The following is a 20,188-nucleotide window of genomic DNA, read 5'->3' on the forward strand; positions in this document are numbered from 1 at the left end:
ATTAAGGGGCTCTTCAGGGGGGTTGGAGGAAAGGTGGAGATGTTTGTGACTGTTTAAGGGGCTGTTCGTCGCGGGGAGGGGAGGGGTGAAAAGGAGGAAAAATCTGTTCAGACTTTTTAGTTGATTGTTGGGAAGTATGTTTCCTGGGGGTTTATTCGCTGTAACCTGTTTTGATACATGTTTGTAATAAAATACATTTTTTTTTTAAATCTCTGATTTTGAAGCATATATCAGTTCACCTAGTCTGCTTCTTCCCTCCCCCACAAACTTTGAAACTGCTAGTACTAACTTTTGTGGACTGATGATTCTCCTGATTTTTTTTTTTTTTACATGGTGCATCAGGTATTACTCTGTTTGCTATGCTAAATGCTACTAAAATAACCTGGCACAATGTATTGTTACTGGAATTTCAGTTGTAGGTGCATAACATTTTCATACCTGGCACAAACCATAGTGCAATGACAGGAGATGACCTTCCAATTTTTTGTTGTGACTGTCAAAAGCATTTTGAGCAGAGGACCACTGAGGCAACGGCTTATTTTTATATAACATAGAAAATATGCAAAATATAACACTGATAAAAGTGCATTCACACAAATGTAACATTAGTTTGTGTTTTTGCTTTGCACCAGCATTAACCATGCAGCACCTCCGCCAGCAAATCTCACTTTTTTACTGATGTCAGTTCATGCCACGATTTTGGAGTTTAAAAAAAAATTAGGGACATGGGTGACACTTGCCAGACATTCACTGATTCCCTATTCTGAATTGACCTTAAGGGGATATTTCTGGGCTGTTTTCTTGAACCTCTACAGTCCATGTGAAGATATTCCGATAATACTATTGGGTAAAAAGTTCCAGAATTTTGAACCGTGACGATGAAGGAACTGCAATGTACGCCGAAGTTGGGATAACTTGAAGGTTATGGTGTTCCTATGTGCCTGCTGTTCTTTCCTGGACAGTGGAGGATGCAAGTTTTGGAGTTGTGGCCAAAGAGGTTTTGGCAACTTGCAGCCACAGTATGCTGACAGCAGAACAATTGGATATTTAAACTAGTAATGCGATGTTTATCTAGCAGACTGCTTTGTTCTGAATGGTTTTTAGTTTCTTGAGTGTTGTTGTAGCTGTGTTTATTGTATAACTGCAGTATGAGTGCAGATTAAACTACTTTGCACCACCACTACAATTCAATTTACCTGGTCAATGCCATTCACATAAAGACTGAGAAAAAGAACGTACCAGTCACCAAGGCCCATTTGCCGAAGTGTTTCAGCAGATCTCTTCTGCTTACCAGTCTCGGGATGAAATGTAGTCGGACTATGCTGTAGAAATCACAGATAAGGCAGATACTTTTCTTTGTCACGTACCATGCTCCCACAATGGCGAGTGCATCCATATAGGTATTACATGTCCTGGCAATCTGTCTGTACAGTAATTGGAAACTGTCCACTGCTGCCATCGCATACGGCAGGGATGACCTCTATCCTAGAGGAAGGACAGCGTAGTAATTCGTCACAGCATGAATTTGTGACTTCAGTGCAACTCAGGCAAATGTTCTAAGACAGATGTCTGACTTTCAGAATGGACTGCCAAATAGAGTTTGCTGAAAAATAATTCAACACAAAATCTGACAGTTAGTTATGGAATAGTATTCCGTAGTGCTGCAGCCCTTTGATGATAGTCTGTCATAGTCCACTCACGAAGTTTCTGGGTTTTTTTTTACCTGTTGTAAGCAAACAAATAAACAAGACTGATTATTATAGCATAAAGTACTTACAAAGATTTATTCTGAGCTATAGCTTGCACTTGGTTTAAACTGTCTATGCAGATGTGTACTCCTTCATTCTGCTAAATGTCTCCTATTTCACAAGATTATAGAGTAACTGAAATAATCTCTACCTGAATTCAGTTCACAGGCCTGCTGAACTGAAGCAGTCACTTGCTGTTACAGGCAGTGACCTCTAAAGGTCCCCAATGAGAGTGTGGAGGTGGAGCTTAAAGGATTTAGGTGTTCAATGCAATGCCTGACAAAAGAACAAATCCTTCATCCTATTAATGTAATTTTATTTGATATGACAAATAGTAGATAATTGAAAGTAACCAATATTGCTACTAATTTGATTTGATTCCATTGAAATCGTGTTTCTAGTTTTGTTTCTGTCCGGCCCCTTAAAGAATTTGATTTAATCTAAAATCTACTGTTTGCTGCAATTGCCCGAACCTGCTAAATCTTATTTATTTGTTTAACTTTAAAAATGTAACTTATCTACTTATCTTGTTGCACTTTAAAATAAAGTAAATACCCTTCATTAACTTAAATGTGTTTGACGTTTCTCTCACTCTCAGAACAAAACACCAAATAGATAAGAATATCAGTTACATTTGAACCATATAAACATGGTTTTAAGTGGCAACTGTAGGTCACATGGTCCATGAGCATATTACACGAGGCATTAATGCATTCTTTCCCCTCTTGTTTTGCCTATTTTTGCTGCGCTGGCTACATATGCAGATTATCAAACAACACTATTCCATCAATCTCTTTCCAGAAATAAAAATCAGCCTGTCCTGTGTGTTCATTTACTGACTAGTGCGTCTACACAGTGTTTCCCCAATGAAGCAATTGGAAGATTGCTGAGCTTAAGGGCACTTTATAGATGGGCGTGCGTAATGACCGCAAATAGCTCTGAGTCATGTGGGTCCGACTGATTTTGTGGCACGAACAAGCACACTCCTGGAGTGGGTGCTGCGCAGGCATGCTGCCATCCTAACACCCTCTGCAGTTAACGTGAAAATTAGAGTTTGAGTTGTCATGATATGCAGGCACACACACATAATGAAATGCAGACAAGCAGCTAATGGACACAGAGAACAGGACATGACCAATAAGTAGGCAGGACACTCAGGGGTGGGATCTGACTATAAAATACACGAGGCACTCACACTCCGCCTCTTTCCACTGATGAACATCTAGAGAGTCAGCCAAGGGTGTTGTTACAATCTCACACCTCCACCACGTGGCTAAGAGCTAGTCTGGTTCAGTCAGACAGTAACCACACATAGGTTAGCAGAGAGTCGAACTCACAGAGAACTGTGCTAACTGTGCTATTAGTTCAATAAACCTGATTGAACTAACTTCAAGGTCTGGAGTATCTTTCTGATCTAAACTGATCCAGTTGCAGCCAGTGTTAGACCAGTGTACCTAACACAACATGAGCATTCACAGTGGGTTGTGTCATGTTTCATATGTTAACAATTTAAACACATCCCTATGCCCTAACTTGGTCGTGTCTCTCCAAACTTTTTGGTGAGAGGAGGGTGGTAAAATCCCCCCTCCCCACCCCCAGCCCATGGATTAACTTGACGGTTCTTCACTACCCCATGTCCATGGTCTGAATGTTTCTACTGTCCTGATTGTCAAATTCAGGGACAACTTTCAAGGTGATTTTTTTCAACTCCACTATATGTTTCAAACATGACATTTCCAGACTAATGCTCCAGTGAATAAGCAATATGTTTCAGCAATTTATTCACTTGATTTGTTGCTGCTACAGATGATTAGATGAGTTAAGTCTGAATATATTATCACTCCAGATTCCTTTCAAATTAACCTTTACATTCATAATGTTGGCACGAAAACCATGACACTCATTACTTCAACAGCTTTTGGTCTCTGAAGGACACATGACATTTTTAAAATATGAAAGGCCAAAGCCTATATTAATACTATGAACACAAAAATAGAGAAAATGAATCGAAAATTAGCACACCTCAAACAGCATGTGAGATTAGGCGAGCTTGTTTACCTCACATAAAAGATCTGGAATGTGCTCCCTGCAAAAACAATTAATCTTGTATTGATTCACACCTTTGAAAATAGTTGGATTTTATCTGCATACGAGTGGGATTGAAGGTTATGAAGATAAGCTCGCAAACTGTAATAGAATCCTGTGTGGAACATTATAGTTCATGAACTATACGTTATATCTTAGAGACATTAACCTAGAAATTAGTTCTGCAGCACCCACTTTTAGGAACTAAATAGCCTCAAAAACATTCAATATGATGGATAGAAAGTGTGTCCACATTTCCAGCTGGAGGTGCATCCCACCTTACAGACATAAAACACAATCTGAACAGATCCTGTCAATCTTAATGCCTTTTTCTACACATTCTTTAGAGTGACACAATCATAGAATGGTTTCAGCACAATCAGAGATAGTTCAGTTGGTCTTAGAATAGAATCATAGAATCTTGCAGTGCAGAAGGGGGCCATTCAGCCCATCAAGTCTGCACCAACCTTCTGAAAGAACATCCTACCAAGGGACAGTCCCCACCCTATCCATGTAGTCCCATAACCCCACCTAACCTTTGGATACTTAGGGGCAATTTAGCATGGCCAATCCACCTAACCTGCACACCTTTGGACAGTGACAGAGGTTGGAATCAAACCTGGGTCCCTGGCACTGTGAGACAGCAGTGCCAGACACAGCCACTGTGACATCTTGTCCATGCAAGTTATCTTTAAGAGGAACTGAGCTACTTCACCTGCCACGCCCTTTCACACAGCCTTGCAAATTTTCTCTCTTCAGGGGCGAAATTCTCCGACCCCCAGCAGGGTCGGAGAATCACCTGGGGGCGCCTAATATCCCGCCCCCGCCGTGGCAGAGATTCTCCGCCACCCGGGAAGTGGCAGGGCAGGAATCTCGGCACTCCAATCGGAGAGGCCCCTGTGGCGATTCTCCGGCCCGGATGGGCCGAAGTCCCGCCGCTGGGAGGCCTCTCCCGCCACCAAGGTTTAAACCACCTCTGAAACGGCGGGCTCAGCGGCGCGAGCAGGCCCCCGGGGTCCTGGGGGGGGCGGGGGGCGATCGAACCCCGGGGGGTGCCCCCACGGTGGCCTGGCCCGCGATCGGGGCCCCCCCCTCAGAGTCCGGGCCAGTGCCCTGGCTGCACTATTTTCCTCCGCGGCCGCCACGGCCTCCGCCATGGCGGAAGTGAACCCCACATCGCGCATGCGCCGGCAGTGACGTCAGCGGCCAGCTGCCGCTGACGTCACTGCCAGCACATGCGCGGACCGGCGAAAGCCTTTCGGCCAGCCCCGCTGCCGGGGGCGCCGGTTTTTTGCGCCGGTCTTCTGGTGGCAACCGCTCCGGCGCGGGGCTGGCCCCCAAAGATGGGGAGAATTCCCCACCTTTGGGGAGGCGCGACCCCTGAGTTGTTGGCGCCACTCCCCTACTCCGGGACCCTCCGTCACGCCGGGTAGGGGAGAATGCCGCCCCAGGTGTTTATCCAATTCTCTTTTGAAAGATACAATTGAATCTGCCTCCACAATATTATCAGGCTGTGCACTCCTGTTCCTAATAACTCACTGTGCAAGAAAGCTTTTCCTCATGTCATCTTCATTCCTTTTGCCCATCATCTTAAATTGGTGTGCTGAGTCTTCCATTCTGCCAAAGAGAAAAGCTTCTCTCCATCAACTCTGTCTAGACCCTTCATTTTTAACACCCCTATCAAATCTTCTCTAACGAAGCAAACCCCGCTTCACCATCTATCCACATATCTCAAATCTTTCATTCCTGGAACCATTCTCAGAAATCTTTCCTGCTCATTCCTAAAGTCTAGTGCTCACAATAGCCTTTGACCTGCTCTGGTAGTCACAGTATTAATATGGCTAGTCCATATGGCTAGTTCAGTTCAGTTTCTGATCAATGGTGTAGGATCTCCTATTTTCTAACAAGAGACGGGTCCGGTGGTAGTTTGAGATTGAGTTTATTGCAAAAACTTGATTAGTGCACGTTTAAATACAAACAAAAATAAACAAAAGCCCAGCAGGGGAAAGAGAAAGAGCAATGGAAAGAGAACAACGAAGAGAGAGCACCACACGCACCAAGAGCTTTTTAACCTACACTCTCTGGTACCGCCCCACCTCTCTGCCCCGAATTGGCTTACAAGTTATGAATTGTGACATCTGAATGGTGCTACATACCAGCACTCACAAGGGTGTACTGGCTGTGCACCTTTGCAATCTGGATCCTGAAAGGCTGGTGTAACATTTTACTTTTATTACTGCCAAACTACAAACGTATAATCTGACCTTGACTCAGAACAATGCAAGCTTGTATTTCATCTGCAACCCAACTAATTCTTTATTTGACTTTCCCACAGTTACAATATTTTCAAAACTTGGTTTAATATTTCACTACAATCCTCCTTTGATTCTTCTAAAATATTTTTTAAAAGAATAAATCATTATTATTATTATTAAAGGCAAGCAGTGGCAAATATCGCAGAGGAACACATCACAGATGTCTTTGATGGCCCCTTTGTTTAGGAACAGCCTCAACACTGGAATTGGCAAGCCGATAAACTGTTACAATCCTTTAAATATAAGAAGCATGCGTATTTTGCAAGTGGGGATGATGGGTAGTCTTGCGGGGCATAAACCTAGCAGGGGTTTCAGTTAATTGTTTACAGCAACACTTAGTAAGCATCAAGCAACAGATATAACAATATGGTTAAACATATTGGCAAATAAGAATTGTCCTTTTAAGAGACAGGGGGCAGGATTCGCTGATCCTGAGGCTAAGTGTTGACACCGTCGTAAACACCGTGGCGTCAACATGGCCTCAGGTGCAGCAATTCTGACCCCTACAGGGGGCCAGCATGGCACTGGAGTGACCCACGCCACTCCAGCTACCGGTCCCGGCATCAGATAGGCGCCGCGGGTCTGCGCATGTGCAGTGGGGCCGGCACCAATGTGCACATGCACAGTGGCTCCCTTCACCACGCCAGCCCCGACGCAACATGGCGTCGGGGTACAGGGGCCGGCGTGGAACAAAAGAGGCCCTCAGACCGAGAGATCGGCCTGCCGATCGGCCTTGATCGCGGGCCAGGCCACAACGGAGCCCCCCCCTCCCGCCCCCCCCAACCAGGCCACTCCCAGATGCATCCATGCCGAGGACCTGCTGGATGAGAGCAGGTGTGGATGGCGCCGGCCGGACTCGGCATTTTTAGCATGGCCGCTTGGCCCATCCCAGGCTCAGAATTGCCAGAGGGGCCCCGTAGAGCGGCCCCCGACCGGTGCTGCGCCAACCGCGCCATCACCAATGGCGCCGATTCTCTGCTTTCGAAGAATTGGTGCACCGGCGCGGGGCAGCATGGCGCGATTCGTGCCGGTCCTGGCAATTCTCCTGCCCGGCCCCAGGGTGAGAGAATCCCACCCAGAAGTTTTAATCACGGTGTGCTTGTTTAACGTGAGATGCGTGAATCCAAGCTTTCTTCCCATGCACTTTAACAGCTGCTAGGGTGGTCAGTAGTGCTTGATCGGGTCATTTCCATTTAGCATCCAAAAGTTCTTTATGTACTTTCTGCATGTAAACTCAAACTCCAGGGATGTCGTGTCCTTCTGGTGGGTCCCCCCAGGCCGCCGATACATGTTGAGAAGCAGAACCAATAGCATTTGTTCGATTCTGAAAATATTCTAGTAAGGCATCACTCATCAAGTGATAGTCGGCTTTTTGCAAGTTAATTGTTCCTGGTAGAGACATGGGTCGCCCTGTTATGATTTCAAACGGACTCAGATCCATGGTTCTGTTAGGGGTTGCCCTGCTTTTGGTAATGCCTGTGGACTTGGCATTCCTTCCTGATGGTGTTTGGCAAGTTGCTGTTTAAGAGTTCTGTTCATTCCTTCCACTTGCCCTGATGATTTGTGTGATGAGGACAGTGTCAGTCCCAGGTAATGTTTAGTGGTCTACAGACTTCTTGGCAGACAGCACATGTAAAGTGAATTCTTTGGTCAGTGTCAGGGCTGGTCAGGACTCCCCATTGGGAAATGTAATCCTTACACAGTTCCTTGGCCATGTGATTGACTGTGGCACTTCAAGTTGGAATGACTTCGACCCACCTTGAGAACTTCTCGACCACCACAAAAACCTTTGTGAATCCGTGAGATGAAGGAAGGAAGATATAGACAACCTGCAAATGCTGGACTGGTCCAACAGAGGCAGAGGACCTCAGATGGGGCATAACTGTGATAGGTCCAGGATTGTTCTTCTGGCAGACCACACAGTGATCTGCTACCAACTGGGCGTGTTTTTGTACCCCCATCCCCACCAGCCTTTCTGGAACCATGCGGCCATTTGTTGCAGGAACAAGTGCCCCAATGAATGAATCTGTTGGGCTAGAGCATCAGTGCTTGTGGGGTGACTGGCTTGTCAGTACCTCTTTGTCTCCAGATGCTTTCATCACATTCTTGCCTCAGTCCATGTCCACTCTTCCTCTCAAGAGCAGTTGCCTTGAATTGTCTGTGGACTCGAGTCAGACTGATTGCTCCCGGTCTGCATGTTTGGGTTGGTTCCTCTGGTGAAGCGCATTGTGAGGCTGCTTTTTTGGCTGCCTTGTCGGTTAGGGCATTTCCTTGTGCTGCTGTTATATTTTCCTTTGTATGGGCCTCACACTTCAAGATCGACACCATGGGTTAATTGTATGACCTCTAGTAAGTCCTGTACCTTCTTCCCATTTCAGACAGGTGTACCAGCGTCAGTGAGAAATCCTTTTCTCCGGCATAACTGGCCAAATTTGTGAGCAATCCCAAAATTGTACCTTGAGTCTGTATAAATATTAGCCGTCTGTCCCTTTGTTATCCGGTATGCCTCTGCCAGGGCCCACAACTGTTGGGTTGAAGTACCTAAGGGCAGAAAACCCTTTGCCACAATCTCCCATCATGCTTTTGGAATGCTATTGTCAACAAAGGAGGAGCCATCTTTAATAGGATCAGGTCTGGGTTATGCAATGGTTCCTCTGCCGCCAGGCTCGATTCCTCCATTTTGTTCAAGATCTCCACACAATCATGCCCCTCTTCTCCCCTCCTCTTGCTCCTTGGGAAATGGGAGCATAGATGATGGGTTCATCGGGCTAGCCCGGACACTGCGGAGATTGGATGCTTCCAGGATTGCTGTCCATCTTGTCCATTTGGCTGCAGTCATCTAGATACTCTGCTCATGCACAGCAGAATGTGTACGGTGTGATGGCACTTGATGATTAGCTTTTAGTCCAGGACCAGCCATTAGAGTCTGACATGTGGCTTCCATGGCTCTCAGGCAACTTCCCCAACCGAGGGCCACTGCATCCAGCTTTCCTGAATAGTACCCAATAAGGTCTCGGCTGATCCCCATGTTCTTGCGCCAGTATTGCTGTCATGTATCCTTCTTTCTCATGGACAAACATGGTAAATGGCTTCCCATTGACGGGGATTCCCAGAGCCGGAGCCAAACACAAGGTCTTTTTTAGATTCATGAAGGCCTCCTATTCTTCCCTCGTGAGGACAATGGCTTTCTTGGATTTCTGTTTCCCCCTTTAAAAGGTCATTCAAAGACTGAGCCAGCTGTGTGTAGGAGTCGATCCAATTCTGGTTAAAGTTACACTAACCCAAAAAGGACCTGAGTTCTTGGATAGTAGTGGGCTGCTTGGCTGCCCGAATGGCTGTGATCCTATCCTGGATAAGTTTTCTCTTTCCTTCTGAAATTTTTTATTCCAGGTACACAAGCTCTTCTTGGGCAATTTGTGCTTTGGCAATGCTAGTTTTGTGTCCTCTCAGGTGGACGTTGTCCAACATGGTACATAGGTCTTGTTTATGTTGTTCTTCCGTGTTGGATGCCAACAGAATGTCAGCCATGTACTGGATAACGTGGAATGCATGGTAGGTAATTCTCCCAGATGGTTTTGTAAGGCCATGTGAAATACCATAAGGCTGTTGTGAAAACTCAGTGGTAGTCGTGTCCAGGTGTATTGCTGCTGTTGGACAGTAAATGCGAACCAAGGTTGAACCTCAGGTGCCAATGGCACTGACCAAAATCCATTTGCCATATCAATTGCCGAGAACCTTTTATGTTCCGATGTTAGAGCATTAAAAATGGAGGAAGGTTGGGCTAACAAATGTGCCCTTTGATCAATGCACTGGTTTGCCTTCCTGTAATCGATAGTCAGACACCAAGTCCCATTGGGTTTCCGTACTGGCCATACGAGGCTGTTAGAGGAACTATGTGTTTTTACCAATACACCTTGCTCCTCTAGTTGCTGGATGACTGGCAAGATGCCAGCAATGGAGGTTGGGCTGATGTGGTACTGTTTGGTGCATGGTGAGGCAATCTCAGTGAATGATGCAGGTTCCATCTGGTGTAGGCTGCAATCATTTTTATCTTTGGCCCATATTGGGTGTTATTCCAACTTCTCCTTCTTCAGACTTCTGATCAACCATGTTACCTGGCCATCGTCAAAATGACTGACTAGATGAAGGAGCTGCGCTCTGAAAGCTAGTGATTCCAAATAAATCTGTTGGACTTTAACTTGGTGTTGTAAAACTTCTTACTATGTCCACTCCAGTCCAACGCCGGCATCTCCACATGTTCAAAATGCAACAACAAATTCAATTTAGTCAGGACATCCATGGCCAGAAGGGCTTATCCCACTGGAGCTACCCAGATTGGTGTGGTCAATTTGTGTAGGCCAAGTCAAAAGAAAAAAACAAAGAACAAGGAAAAGTACAGTACAGGAACAGGTCCTTCGGCCCTCCAAGCCTGTGCTGACCATGCTGCCCATCTAAACTAAAATCTTCTACACTTCCGGGGTCCGTATCCCTCTATTCCCATCCTTTTCATGAATTTGTCAAGATGCCCCTCAATATTGTCCCCACTTCCACCACCTCCTCCGGCAGCAAGTTCCAGGCACTCACTACCCTCTGTGTAAAAAGCTTACCTTGTATATCTCCTCTGAATCTTGCCACTCGTACCTTAAACCTATGCCCCCTAGTAATTGAGCCCTCTACCCTGGGAAAAAGTCTCTGACTATCCACTCTGTCTATGCCCCTCATAAGTTTGTAGACCTCTATCAGGTCGCCCCTCAACCTCCTTTGTTCCAGTGAGAACAAACTAAGTTTATTCAACCTCTCCGCATAACTAATGCCCTCCATACCAGGTTATATCCTGGTAAATCTCTTCTGCACCCTCTCTAAAGCCTCCACATCCTTCTGGTAGTGTGAGACCAGAATTGAACACTATACAGCTGCAACATGACTTACCAATTTTTATACTCAATGCCCCGGCCAATGAAGGCAAGCATGTCTAATAAGTATAGGTTGAGTTCTTCTGATTACCAAAACGTGCCTCCCAGCCCCGTGGGCAATTTGTACCTTGCCATCTAGAGGTAAAGAGTTTTTGTATCGTAGGGGCAAACATGTTAATTCGGCCACTGCATCTAGGAGGCAATCTATATCTTGATCGCCAACCCTCGTAGTGATATACAATCCATCTCCTCGTTGTTGGATTAGTGCCAGAAGAAGTATTTGGAGAGTGAGGGCGGGCTCCCTAGTTTTTTGCAACCTCCAGCAACTCCTTCTGCTTGAATCTTTGCACCAGGTCGTCGCCACAAGAGGGCGTGCCTAGTTTGTGTGTCGTATTGTTTCCCTGATGTAGAACATAGAACATAGAACGATACAGCGCAGTACAGGCCCTTCGGCCCTCGATGTTGCACCGACATGGAAAAGAAAACTAAAGGCCATCTAACCTACACTATGCCCTTATCATCCATATGCTTATCCAATAAATTTTTAAATGCCCTCAATGTTGGCGAGTTCACTACTGTTGCAGGTAGGGCATTCCACGGCCTCACCACTCTTTGCGTAAAATGTCATTTTATCATCCTTTTTCTTTGCACGTCCTCGCCCAGCGGCCTTCTTTTCTTCAATGATAACACTTTCCAGGTAATTTTCCTTGGTTGTTTTGATTGCCAGGATTCTTGGGTTTACATCCTGCCTGAATGGTTCAGAGTTTAGCTCCCATATCCCGGTGTAATTGGTTACACCGCTCCACTAATACTGAAAAGGTTGTTTCTCAAGTCTCCCACCCGGGCAGAGTAGCCTTCAGGATCCATGCCAATTCTGGCTTTAATGCAGCAACAAAGACAGCTTTTCTAGGTCCGTAAGTGCTGTCGTCCATATCTTTGGGTCCCTGATTGTTCATTCCTGAGTGTTCCAACCATACAGATTGGAATCGCTCATCGTGCTCTAACATTTCTTCTGCCCCATTTTGCTGGCAAGCAAAATTTCCTCAATCCATTGTTGCTGGACTGAAAACCTGTAGCCAGTGCTTGATCGCAGTCCATCCTGCCCATAATTGCTGCTCCTTGTCCCCAAGGGTGGCTCAAACATCTTTATTTAATTTCTTCCCATCTTGCCTGAGTACCATTACCGTCAGGATCCATACCCCATCCCACAGGTGCAGATTATAAATGCCCTTTAAGCATTCTAACTGTTCCCATGTTTTCACTCCCCCTTTCTTGGCGTGTGGCAATTTTTTAGACCCTTTATAAATTTCTTCCGGGTCCGCTGGGACAGGGTGTAAATACTGGGCGTATTTAACTTCAATTGTTTTCTTGCCACCTTCGTCAGTAGTTTCTTCTGACTCAATTTGAACCCGTTTTTTTCTTCAGAAAATTGAGCCGCACCGAGGGTGGTTCCTCCACTGAACTACTTTCTCTGCTAGAGGACTCAGAATTGGTTCGAGACCGGCTTCGCGTAACTGCATTTTTCGCTGTCCTGCTCCTATTTCTTCTAGGCAAGGGTACAAATAGGATGACTTACTCGTGGGCAATCCGAGGGATGTTTCGGAACTTTTACTGGTTCTTTGCGTAATTGTTTCTTAAGTTCTTTTATTTCGGAGTTTATTTCAGTCTTAATTTTCTTGATTTTGGACTTAAGTTCTTTTAATTCGGCTTCTAACTTTTCCGATTTTAGTTTTTTCTTTTTTAACTGTTTGCTTACTTCCCTCAGATGTTCTTTTTTAAAAATCAATTTAGAGTACCCAATTCACTTTTCCAATTAAGGGGCAATTTAGTGTGGCCAATCCACCTACCCTGCACATCTTTGGATTGTGGGGGCGAAACCCACGCAAACATGGGAGAATGTGCAAACTCCACATGGACTGTGACCCAGAGCCGGGATTGAACCTAGGATCTCACCACCGTGCAGCTGCAGTGCTACCCACTGTGCCACCATGTTGCCCCTCAGATGTTCTTTCAGTGGTCAATGCACAATCATGTTGTGATTGACTCGTAATTTTGTTTCTTTATGGAAGCCAGGCCGGTATATCTATCCAGTATACCTCCGAAATCCAGACATCTGTTAGGGGCTTGAGCCAACTACCGTACCAGAAATGCTTGAGGTTGCGTAAGAAGGTTACTGAGTCTAAACAACGACCGAGGACATCTTTTAATAAAGAGGTGTCTTTACCTCCAGGGCTCGATATAGGTCCAATATCCAGATCTCCGGATCCTTTTCCCTCTAGCAACCCTGTTTGCAGCGCCAAATTGTCGGATCTCTTACTTTTTAATAAGAGACAGGGTCCGGTGGTAGTTTGCGATTGAGTTTATTGCAAAACTTGATTCGTACACATTCAAATACAAACAAAAGAAACAAAAACCCAGCAGGGTAAAAGAAAGAACAATGGAAAGAGATCGAAGAAGAGAGAGAGCACCACATGCATTTTTACTTGCACTCTGTGGTCCCGCCCCACCTCTCTGCCCCTAAATGGCTAACAAGTTATGAATTGTGACTTCTGAATGGTGCTCCATACCAGCACTCACAATGGTATCTAACTTACTGGCTGCGCACATTTGCCGTCTGGATCCTGAAAGGCTGGTGTAACATTTCACTTTTATCTCCGCCAAACTGAAAATATATAATCTGACCTTGACTCAGAACAATATCAGCTTGTATTTCACCTACAACCCAACTAATTCTTTATTTGACTTACCCACAGTTACAATATTTTCAAAACTTGGTTTCAATATGTCCCCACAATGGTAAGCCCCAGGATGTTGATTGTGGGGGTTTCAGCAATGGTAATGCCATTGAATGTCAAGGAGCAATGTTTAGATCCTCTCTTGTAGGAAATGGTCATTGCCTGATATCTGTGTGGTGTGAATATAACTTGCCACTTGTCAGCCCAAGCCTGGATATTGTACAGGTCTTGCTGCATTTGCATACGGACTGCATCATTTTCTGAGGACGGGCGAATGGTGCAGAACATTATTCAGACATCTGCGAACATTCCCACTTCTGACTTTATGATGGATGGAAGAGCATTGTTAAATTAGTTGCAGATGTTTGAACCTCAGACACTACACTGAGGAACTCCTGCAGTGATGTCCTGGAGCTGAGATAATTGATCTCCAACCACCACAACTATCTTCCATTGTGCAAGGTATGACTCCAACCAGCAGAAAATTTCCCCTGATTCCCATTGACACCAGCTTTGCAAGGGATCCTTGATGCCATACTCGATCAAATACTGCCTTGAGAGGGCAGCATGGTGGCGCAAGTGGTTAGCACAGTTCCCTCATGGCACCAAGGTCCCAGGTTCGACCCCGGCTCTGGGTCACTGTCAGTGTGGAGTTTGCACATTCTCTCCGTGTTTGCGTGGGTTTCGCCCCCACAACCCAAAAGATGTGCAGGGTAGGTGGATTGGCCATGCTAAATTGCCCCTTAATTGGAAAAAATGAATTGGATACTCTAAATTAAAAAATAAAATACTGCCTTGATGTCAAGGGCAGTCACTCTCACCTCACCTCTGGCATTCAGCTTGTTTGAACCAATACTGTAATGAGGTCAAGAGCTCAGTGATCCTGGTGGAACCCAAACTGAACTTCCGTGAGCAAGTCATTGCTATCACTTCCCCTCACAATAAATTATAACATTCTATTAACTGTCCTAATTACTTGCTGTACGTACATACTTATCTTTGTGATTTATTCACCAGGGACACCCAGATCCCTCAGAGCTCTGTAATCTCTCACAATTTAGATAATAAGCGTCTTTTTATTCTCCTGCAAAAATGGAGTATTTCCCATTTGCCCATATTATGATCCATTCACTATACTTTTGCCCACTCACTTAGCCTATCTATGTCTCTTTGTAGCCTCCTCATGTCCACTTCACAATTTACTTTCCAGCCTATCTTTATGCCGTAAGCAAATTATGTAACAATACCTTCAGTCCCTTCATACAAGTCACCTGGGCGGCATGTAGCACAGTGGTTAGCACTGTTGCTTCACAACTCAAGGCTCCCAGGTTCGATTGTCTGTGCAGTATCTGCACGTTCTCCCCATGTGCACATGGGTTTCCTCCGGGTGCTCCGGTTTCCTCCCACAGTCCAAAGATGTGCAGGTTAGGTGGATTGGCCATGCTAAATTGTCCTTTAGTGTCCAAAAAATAGGTGGGGTTACTGGGTTATGGGGATAGGGTGGAGGTGTGGGCTTAAGTAGGGTGCTTTTTCCAGGGGCCGGTGCAGACTTGATGGGCTGAATGGCCTCCTTCTGCTGATAAATTCTATGATTTATATAAATTGTAAAAGATCACAGCCCCCTATATAGGTATAACATATTGGCATGGATAAAAGATTGCCTAGCTAACAGAAAACAAAGAGTTGTCATAAATAGATCTTCTTCTGGATGGCAGGCTGCATGGAATGATATGCCACAGTGAAGTTCCCCTCCCTGTCCCTGCATCTCCAACACATCTCTTAGGGCTGAGTTCGGAGGCTTGTCTTCTGCATGGTAAAGACCAGGGGCCTGGTCTCCAGCAGTCACACAAGTGTCAGAACATCAGCTATCACTTCCTCCTCCAGCTACAGACCCCTGTCAGTGATGTGCTCAACAGATAGTGACCCCAAGCTTTCTTGACAACTTGCACCCACTGAGGTGAATGACTTTGGCATGATAGAACGCCATCATGTTCCCTCCTAAGATGCGCATCATTTGAGGTTGGTTTGGAGATGGTTCTGTTAGTGGTCTCCCTTCTTTTCCTTCCCCTTTTCTTGTTGGTACCTGGAATAGAAAAGAGAAAGGTTTAGTGGATGCCTAAGCAAGCTCACTTATCTATGTTTCACTCTGTCAGGACATCTGGCAACGCAGGCTAGAGACATAGGGCGAAATTCTCCGCACCCGCGGAAAGTCGGCAAACGGTCGTAAAAATCGGGACCGTTTTACGACGGTCGCGAAGGCTTCATTTCCCGACCGATTCACTTCCTGGAAATGGGCTAGCAGCGCGGCCGCGTCAATTACGTGCGTGATGACGAGGGAACGCGACGACGACACGAACCCGCCCATGTGACGCCGCCCGACGCCGTAAAAAGGCGCGGGCGACCACAGAATCTGTCGGGCAGGATGTCGGAGCCTAGGCGAGCTGTACCTCGCTTTATTGATGCAGACGTCGAGGCGCTGCTCGATGCCGTGGAGCAGAGGAGGGGCATCATCCGCCCGCGGAGAGGGCATCGCCAACCTGCCAGCACGGTACGCCAGGCCTGGCGTGACGTGGCTGCTGCCGTCAGTGCTGTGGGGCAGACCCCTCGCTCAGCAGAGCAGTGCCGAAAGAAGCTACACGACCTCACCAGGTCTGCCAGGGTAAGTGCCATGAGGGTGCCCCCTAGTCACAACCATCCCTCCCCCTTAACTGCCCGGGGGGGGGGGGGGGGGGGGGGGGGGGAGAGGGATTGGGGCAGAGTTATTTGAGGGTGGTTCACAAAGTTGTCACAGACCCAGCGCTCTGGCCCCGAGGAGAGATGCAATCATCTGATGACAACTTGCCCCCCCCCCCAAACTGTGCCAGTATCAGAACGGACTTCTGATACCTACCGTTTTGTAATGATCTACCTATGTTTCCTCCCCCAACAGGCCAAGGCCGGTCATAACCACCGTGAGCGACACAAGACTGGAGGGGGTTCGCCCAACATGCACCCCCTCAGCACCTTTGAACAGAGGGCACTGGACCTTGTTGGGGGGTCTGCCACCCGCGATATCGCGCAATGCGAGGTTGGCGGAACTGCAGCAAGTGAGACAACCCTCCCTGACAAACACCCTCCCCCCCCCCCATCCTCTGTCCCTTCACACACCCTGCCCACTGGGACACCTCCCCATCCTCTGTCCCTTCACACACCCTGCCCACTGGGACACCTCCCCATCCTCTGTCCCTTCACACACCCTGCCCACTGGGACCGTCCAGCGGCCTGCCGAGCAAATCGAAATAACCCGTCTCATTCTCTTCCCTAGGACGTGATGCCGAACGACCAGGGCCGTCTGGCTGCAGACGGAGACAGGAATCTGCCGCCACCTCACCCGGGGCCTCACAACAGAGGGTGCCCGATCAGCGGGCAGCCCTATCTGCCCCAACCCAATCTGCGGGCCAGGACGCACAGAGGGTTCGAAGTCCACCACCACCACTAGAAATGGCCAGGGACAACCCTCCTGTCGCTGAGCGGCCCCACACCCTGGACGAGGACCTAACCATTGAGAGCGTCGGGCTTGCGGCACTGCTTTCTCCCACCACTTCCATCATCCCAGAGATACACACCCCGGCGGGCCTATTTAGTGATGAGTCTCCTGGGGCACAGTCTGGTTGGCACATCACAGATGAGCAGGTACAGCAGGTGGAGGTCGGAGCAACAGAGGGCCCGGACTCGCGGAGGCCAGACCAGGCCCAGGATGCAGCTGGCTCCCAGACGTTTTCGGAGTTCCTGGAGTTTCTCAACCCACCCGCACAGCCGATGCCTCAGGAAACCCAGGGAAACAATGACGGGATGAGGGCTTCCTTTCAGACTCTGCAGACGCTGTTAGAGGAGTCGATCCGCGTCCAAGAGCAGGGAGTGGTGCCGCTCATGGCAGAGACCCAGTCCGACACCGCACGGGTGGCATCCGCGGTGGAGGCAATGGGTCAGGTTATGCAAGACGTTGGGATTAATGTGCACGCGTCATCCTCGGCCCTGGACAGGGTTGCCCTCTCACAGGCAGCAATGTGCCAGAGCCAAACCGACATTGCCGGCGCCCTGCGGGCCATGGCCGAGTCTCAGCAGGTCATTGGCCAGTCGCAGCAGTCAGTCGCCGAGAGCATCAACCGCCTGACACATGTGCTGGATGGCGTCGTGCACAATCAGGTTGAGATCGCACAGTCCCTGGCGGGAATGTCTAACTCCCTGGACTCCGTCTCTGCAAACCTTCGGATCCTGGTGGATACCGTTGCAGGCCTCCAGGACTGGCAGCGCCAGGTGTCGGTGGTGCGACGGGGAACCTCCCCGCTCGCACCTCTGTCCCAAAGTGAGGCCCGGGGGCCACCGGGCTCCCCGAGGGAGGAGGAGGTTTCGGGGCCCGTCCCATTAACTCCATCACGGGACGTCCCGGAATTCTCGGCCTCCCCCCGTCCCATCCCTGGTGCATCGGGTGGGCAGCAGGCAGAGCAGGGTGGCACAATGTCACCCGAGACGCCCGCAGAGCAGCCTGGCCCATCAAGGCCGGGTCGCCCCAGGAAACGCTTGGCCAAGGAGAAACGAGTCGAGGGGGGCGATTCGCAGCAATCCTCCTCCACTCCTGCTGTATCATCTGGGGATTCACTTAGACGTAGTGGTAGGGCCCGTAAGGCAACTAAGATAGACACTGAGTAAGTTGGCACGGGTGAAGGGCACAGTTTAGTTGTAGGGGCTAGGGCACCTGTAAATAATTGTTAATATTAAACGCACTGTTCCACCTTACTTGTAATACCGTGTGATTGTTCCACAGCCACAGGAATCGTGATGGTGACCGAGTGTCGCTGGGGGTGACGGGTGGTGAAACCTCGGTGCCGGGTGTGCAGTCCCTGCCCCTACCCCCCTCCCACAGCTAGCCCACGCGGGCACGTGATGGAGTGTCAGTGATGAACTCAGCGGCCACCAAGGTGGATGGTTCAGCTATTGCCATGGGTCAGACTCTCTCTAACGATTCTGAGCTCACAGCTCTTCGCAGAGCGGGCTGTCATCATTCCACATGGCACTGATCACACCCGCTGACACAGCCATCAATGTTGTGCCATTCCGTCTGGACCCAGTGATAAGCGTCATGTCGAAGTGGAGCAGTGTACACTGAGGGGGGGGGGGGGGGGGGGGGGGGGTTGTGGTGGGGGCAGTTGTGTGGTGACCCTCTGCATGACTAGCGATGCAGGTGGTGGTTTGGTGTTCATCGGGGACGTCACATGCGATGCGTGAACCGTGCTGCCACCATGGCGTCGCGTGCCCGCCGTCCTTGCCGGGTCCGTCGTGCCGCCTCCTGGACATCACCAGCACCTGGGTCGTGTCTGCGTGCTGCGCCCGCCACTCCGCCAGCGTCCTCCTCCTCCTCCTCCTCCTCCTCCTCCTCCTCCTCCTCCTCTGTGCTGGCACCACTGCCACTAGCTTCTCCCTCCGCCTCCTGCAACAGGTCATCTCCCCTCTGCATCGCGATGTTGTGCAGCGCACAGCAGACCACTACAATGCGAGCGACCCTGTCGGCCTGGTACTGCAGGGCCCCTCCGGAGCGGTCCAGGCACCTGAATCTCATCTTCAGGAGGCCAAGGCAGCGCTCCACCACACCCCTGGTTGCTGCATGGGCCTCGTTGTATCGTGTTTCCGCATTGGTCTGAGGCCTCCGTATCGGCGTCATCAGCCAAGACCTCAGCGGATAACCCCTGTCACCTAGCAACCAGCCCCTCAGCCGGGGGGGACGTCCCTCAAACATCGCAGGGATGAACGACTGTGCCAGTATGTAGGAGTCATGCACACTCCCTGGGAACCTTGCACAGACGTTCATGAACCTCATGTGGGGGTCGCATACCACCTGGACATTAATGGAGTATGTCCCCCTCCTGTTTGTGAACACGTCCCTGTCCACAGCAGGCGGGCGCATGGGGATGTGAACACAGTCGATTGACCCCTGAACCCTCGGTATCCCGGCCACACTGGCAAATCCACGGGCTCGTGAGTCTTGACTTGCTCGGTCCTCGGGAAAGGTGATGTAGCGATCGGCGATGGCATAGAGGGCGTCGGTCACATCCCGGATGCACCTGTGCACCGATGACTGGGAGATCCCAGAGACGTCCCCGCTCGGAGACTGGAAGGAGCCGGTAGCATAGAAGTTCAGAGCGACCGTCACCTTGATGGCTACCGGGATCGCGTGTCCTCCCCCCGTTCCACGTGGGGCGAGGTGCGACAGGAGTTCGCAGATATGTATCACCGTCTGCCTACTCAGCCGGAGTCTTCTCCTGCAGGTGATGTCCGGCATTGTTAGGAAAGAGACCCGGACACGGTACACCCTCGGCTTTGGTCGTCGCCTCTGACGCCGTGGCTGCACCCTCACT

At 48.7% G+C, this 20,188-nt stretch overlaps 1 protein-coding gene and 1 long non-coding RNA gene across 2 annotated transcripts in view; both read right to left on the minus strand.

Annotated features, from left to right (window-relative positions):
• Positions 1-1,985, minus strand: part of hsdl1 (hydroxysteroid dehydrogenase like 1) — a 28,245-nt gene extending 26,260 nt beyond the window's left edge. The window contains exons 1-2 of the mRNA XM_038799704.1: positions 1,900-1,985; positions 1,240-1,723 (exon numbers count right to left, since the gene is read on the minus strand). Of these exons, the coding sequence (XP_038655632.1) occupies positions 1,240-1,459 (220 nt within the window). The 5' untranslated portion in view covers positions 1,460-1,723; positions 1,900-1,985. The remainder of the gene's footprint in view (positions 1-1,239; positions 1,724-1,899) is intronic.
• A 1,783-nt stretch (positions 1,986-3,768) lies between these two features.
• Positions 3,769-20,188, minus strand: part of LOC119967328 — an 87,256-nt gene continuing 70,836 nt past the window's right edge. The window contains exons 3-4 of the long non-coding RNA XR_005460961.1: positions 15,750-15,879; positions 3,769-3,834 (exon numbers count right to left, since the gene is read on the minus strand). This is a non-coding gene — a long non-coding RNA (uncharacterized LOC119967328). The remainder of the gene's footprint in view (positions 3,835-15,749; positions 15,880-20,188) is intronic.

This window comes from Scyliorhinus canicula, chromosome 6 (genome assembly GCF_902713615.1).
Source record: "Scyliorhinus canicula chromosome 6, sScyCan1.1, whole genome shotgun sequence".
NCBI lineage: Eukaryota > Metazoa > Chordata > Chondrichthyes > Carcharhiniformes > Scyliorhinidae > Scyliorhinus > Scyliorhinus canicula.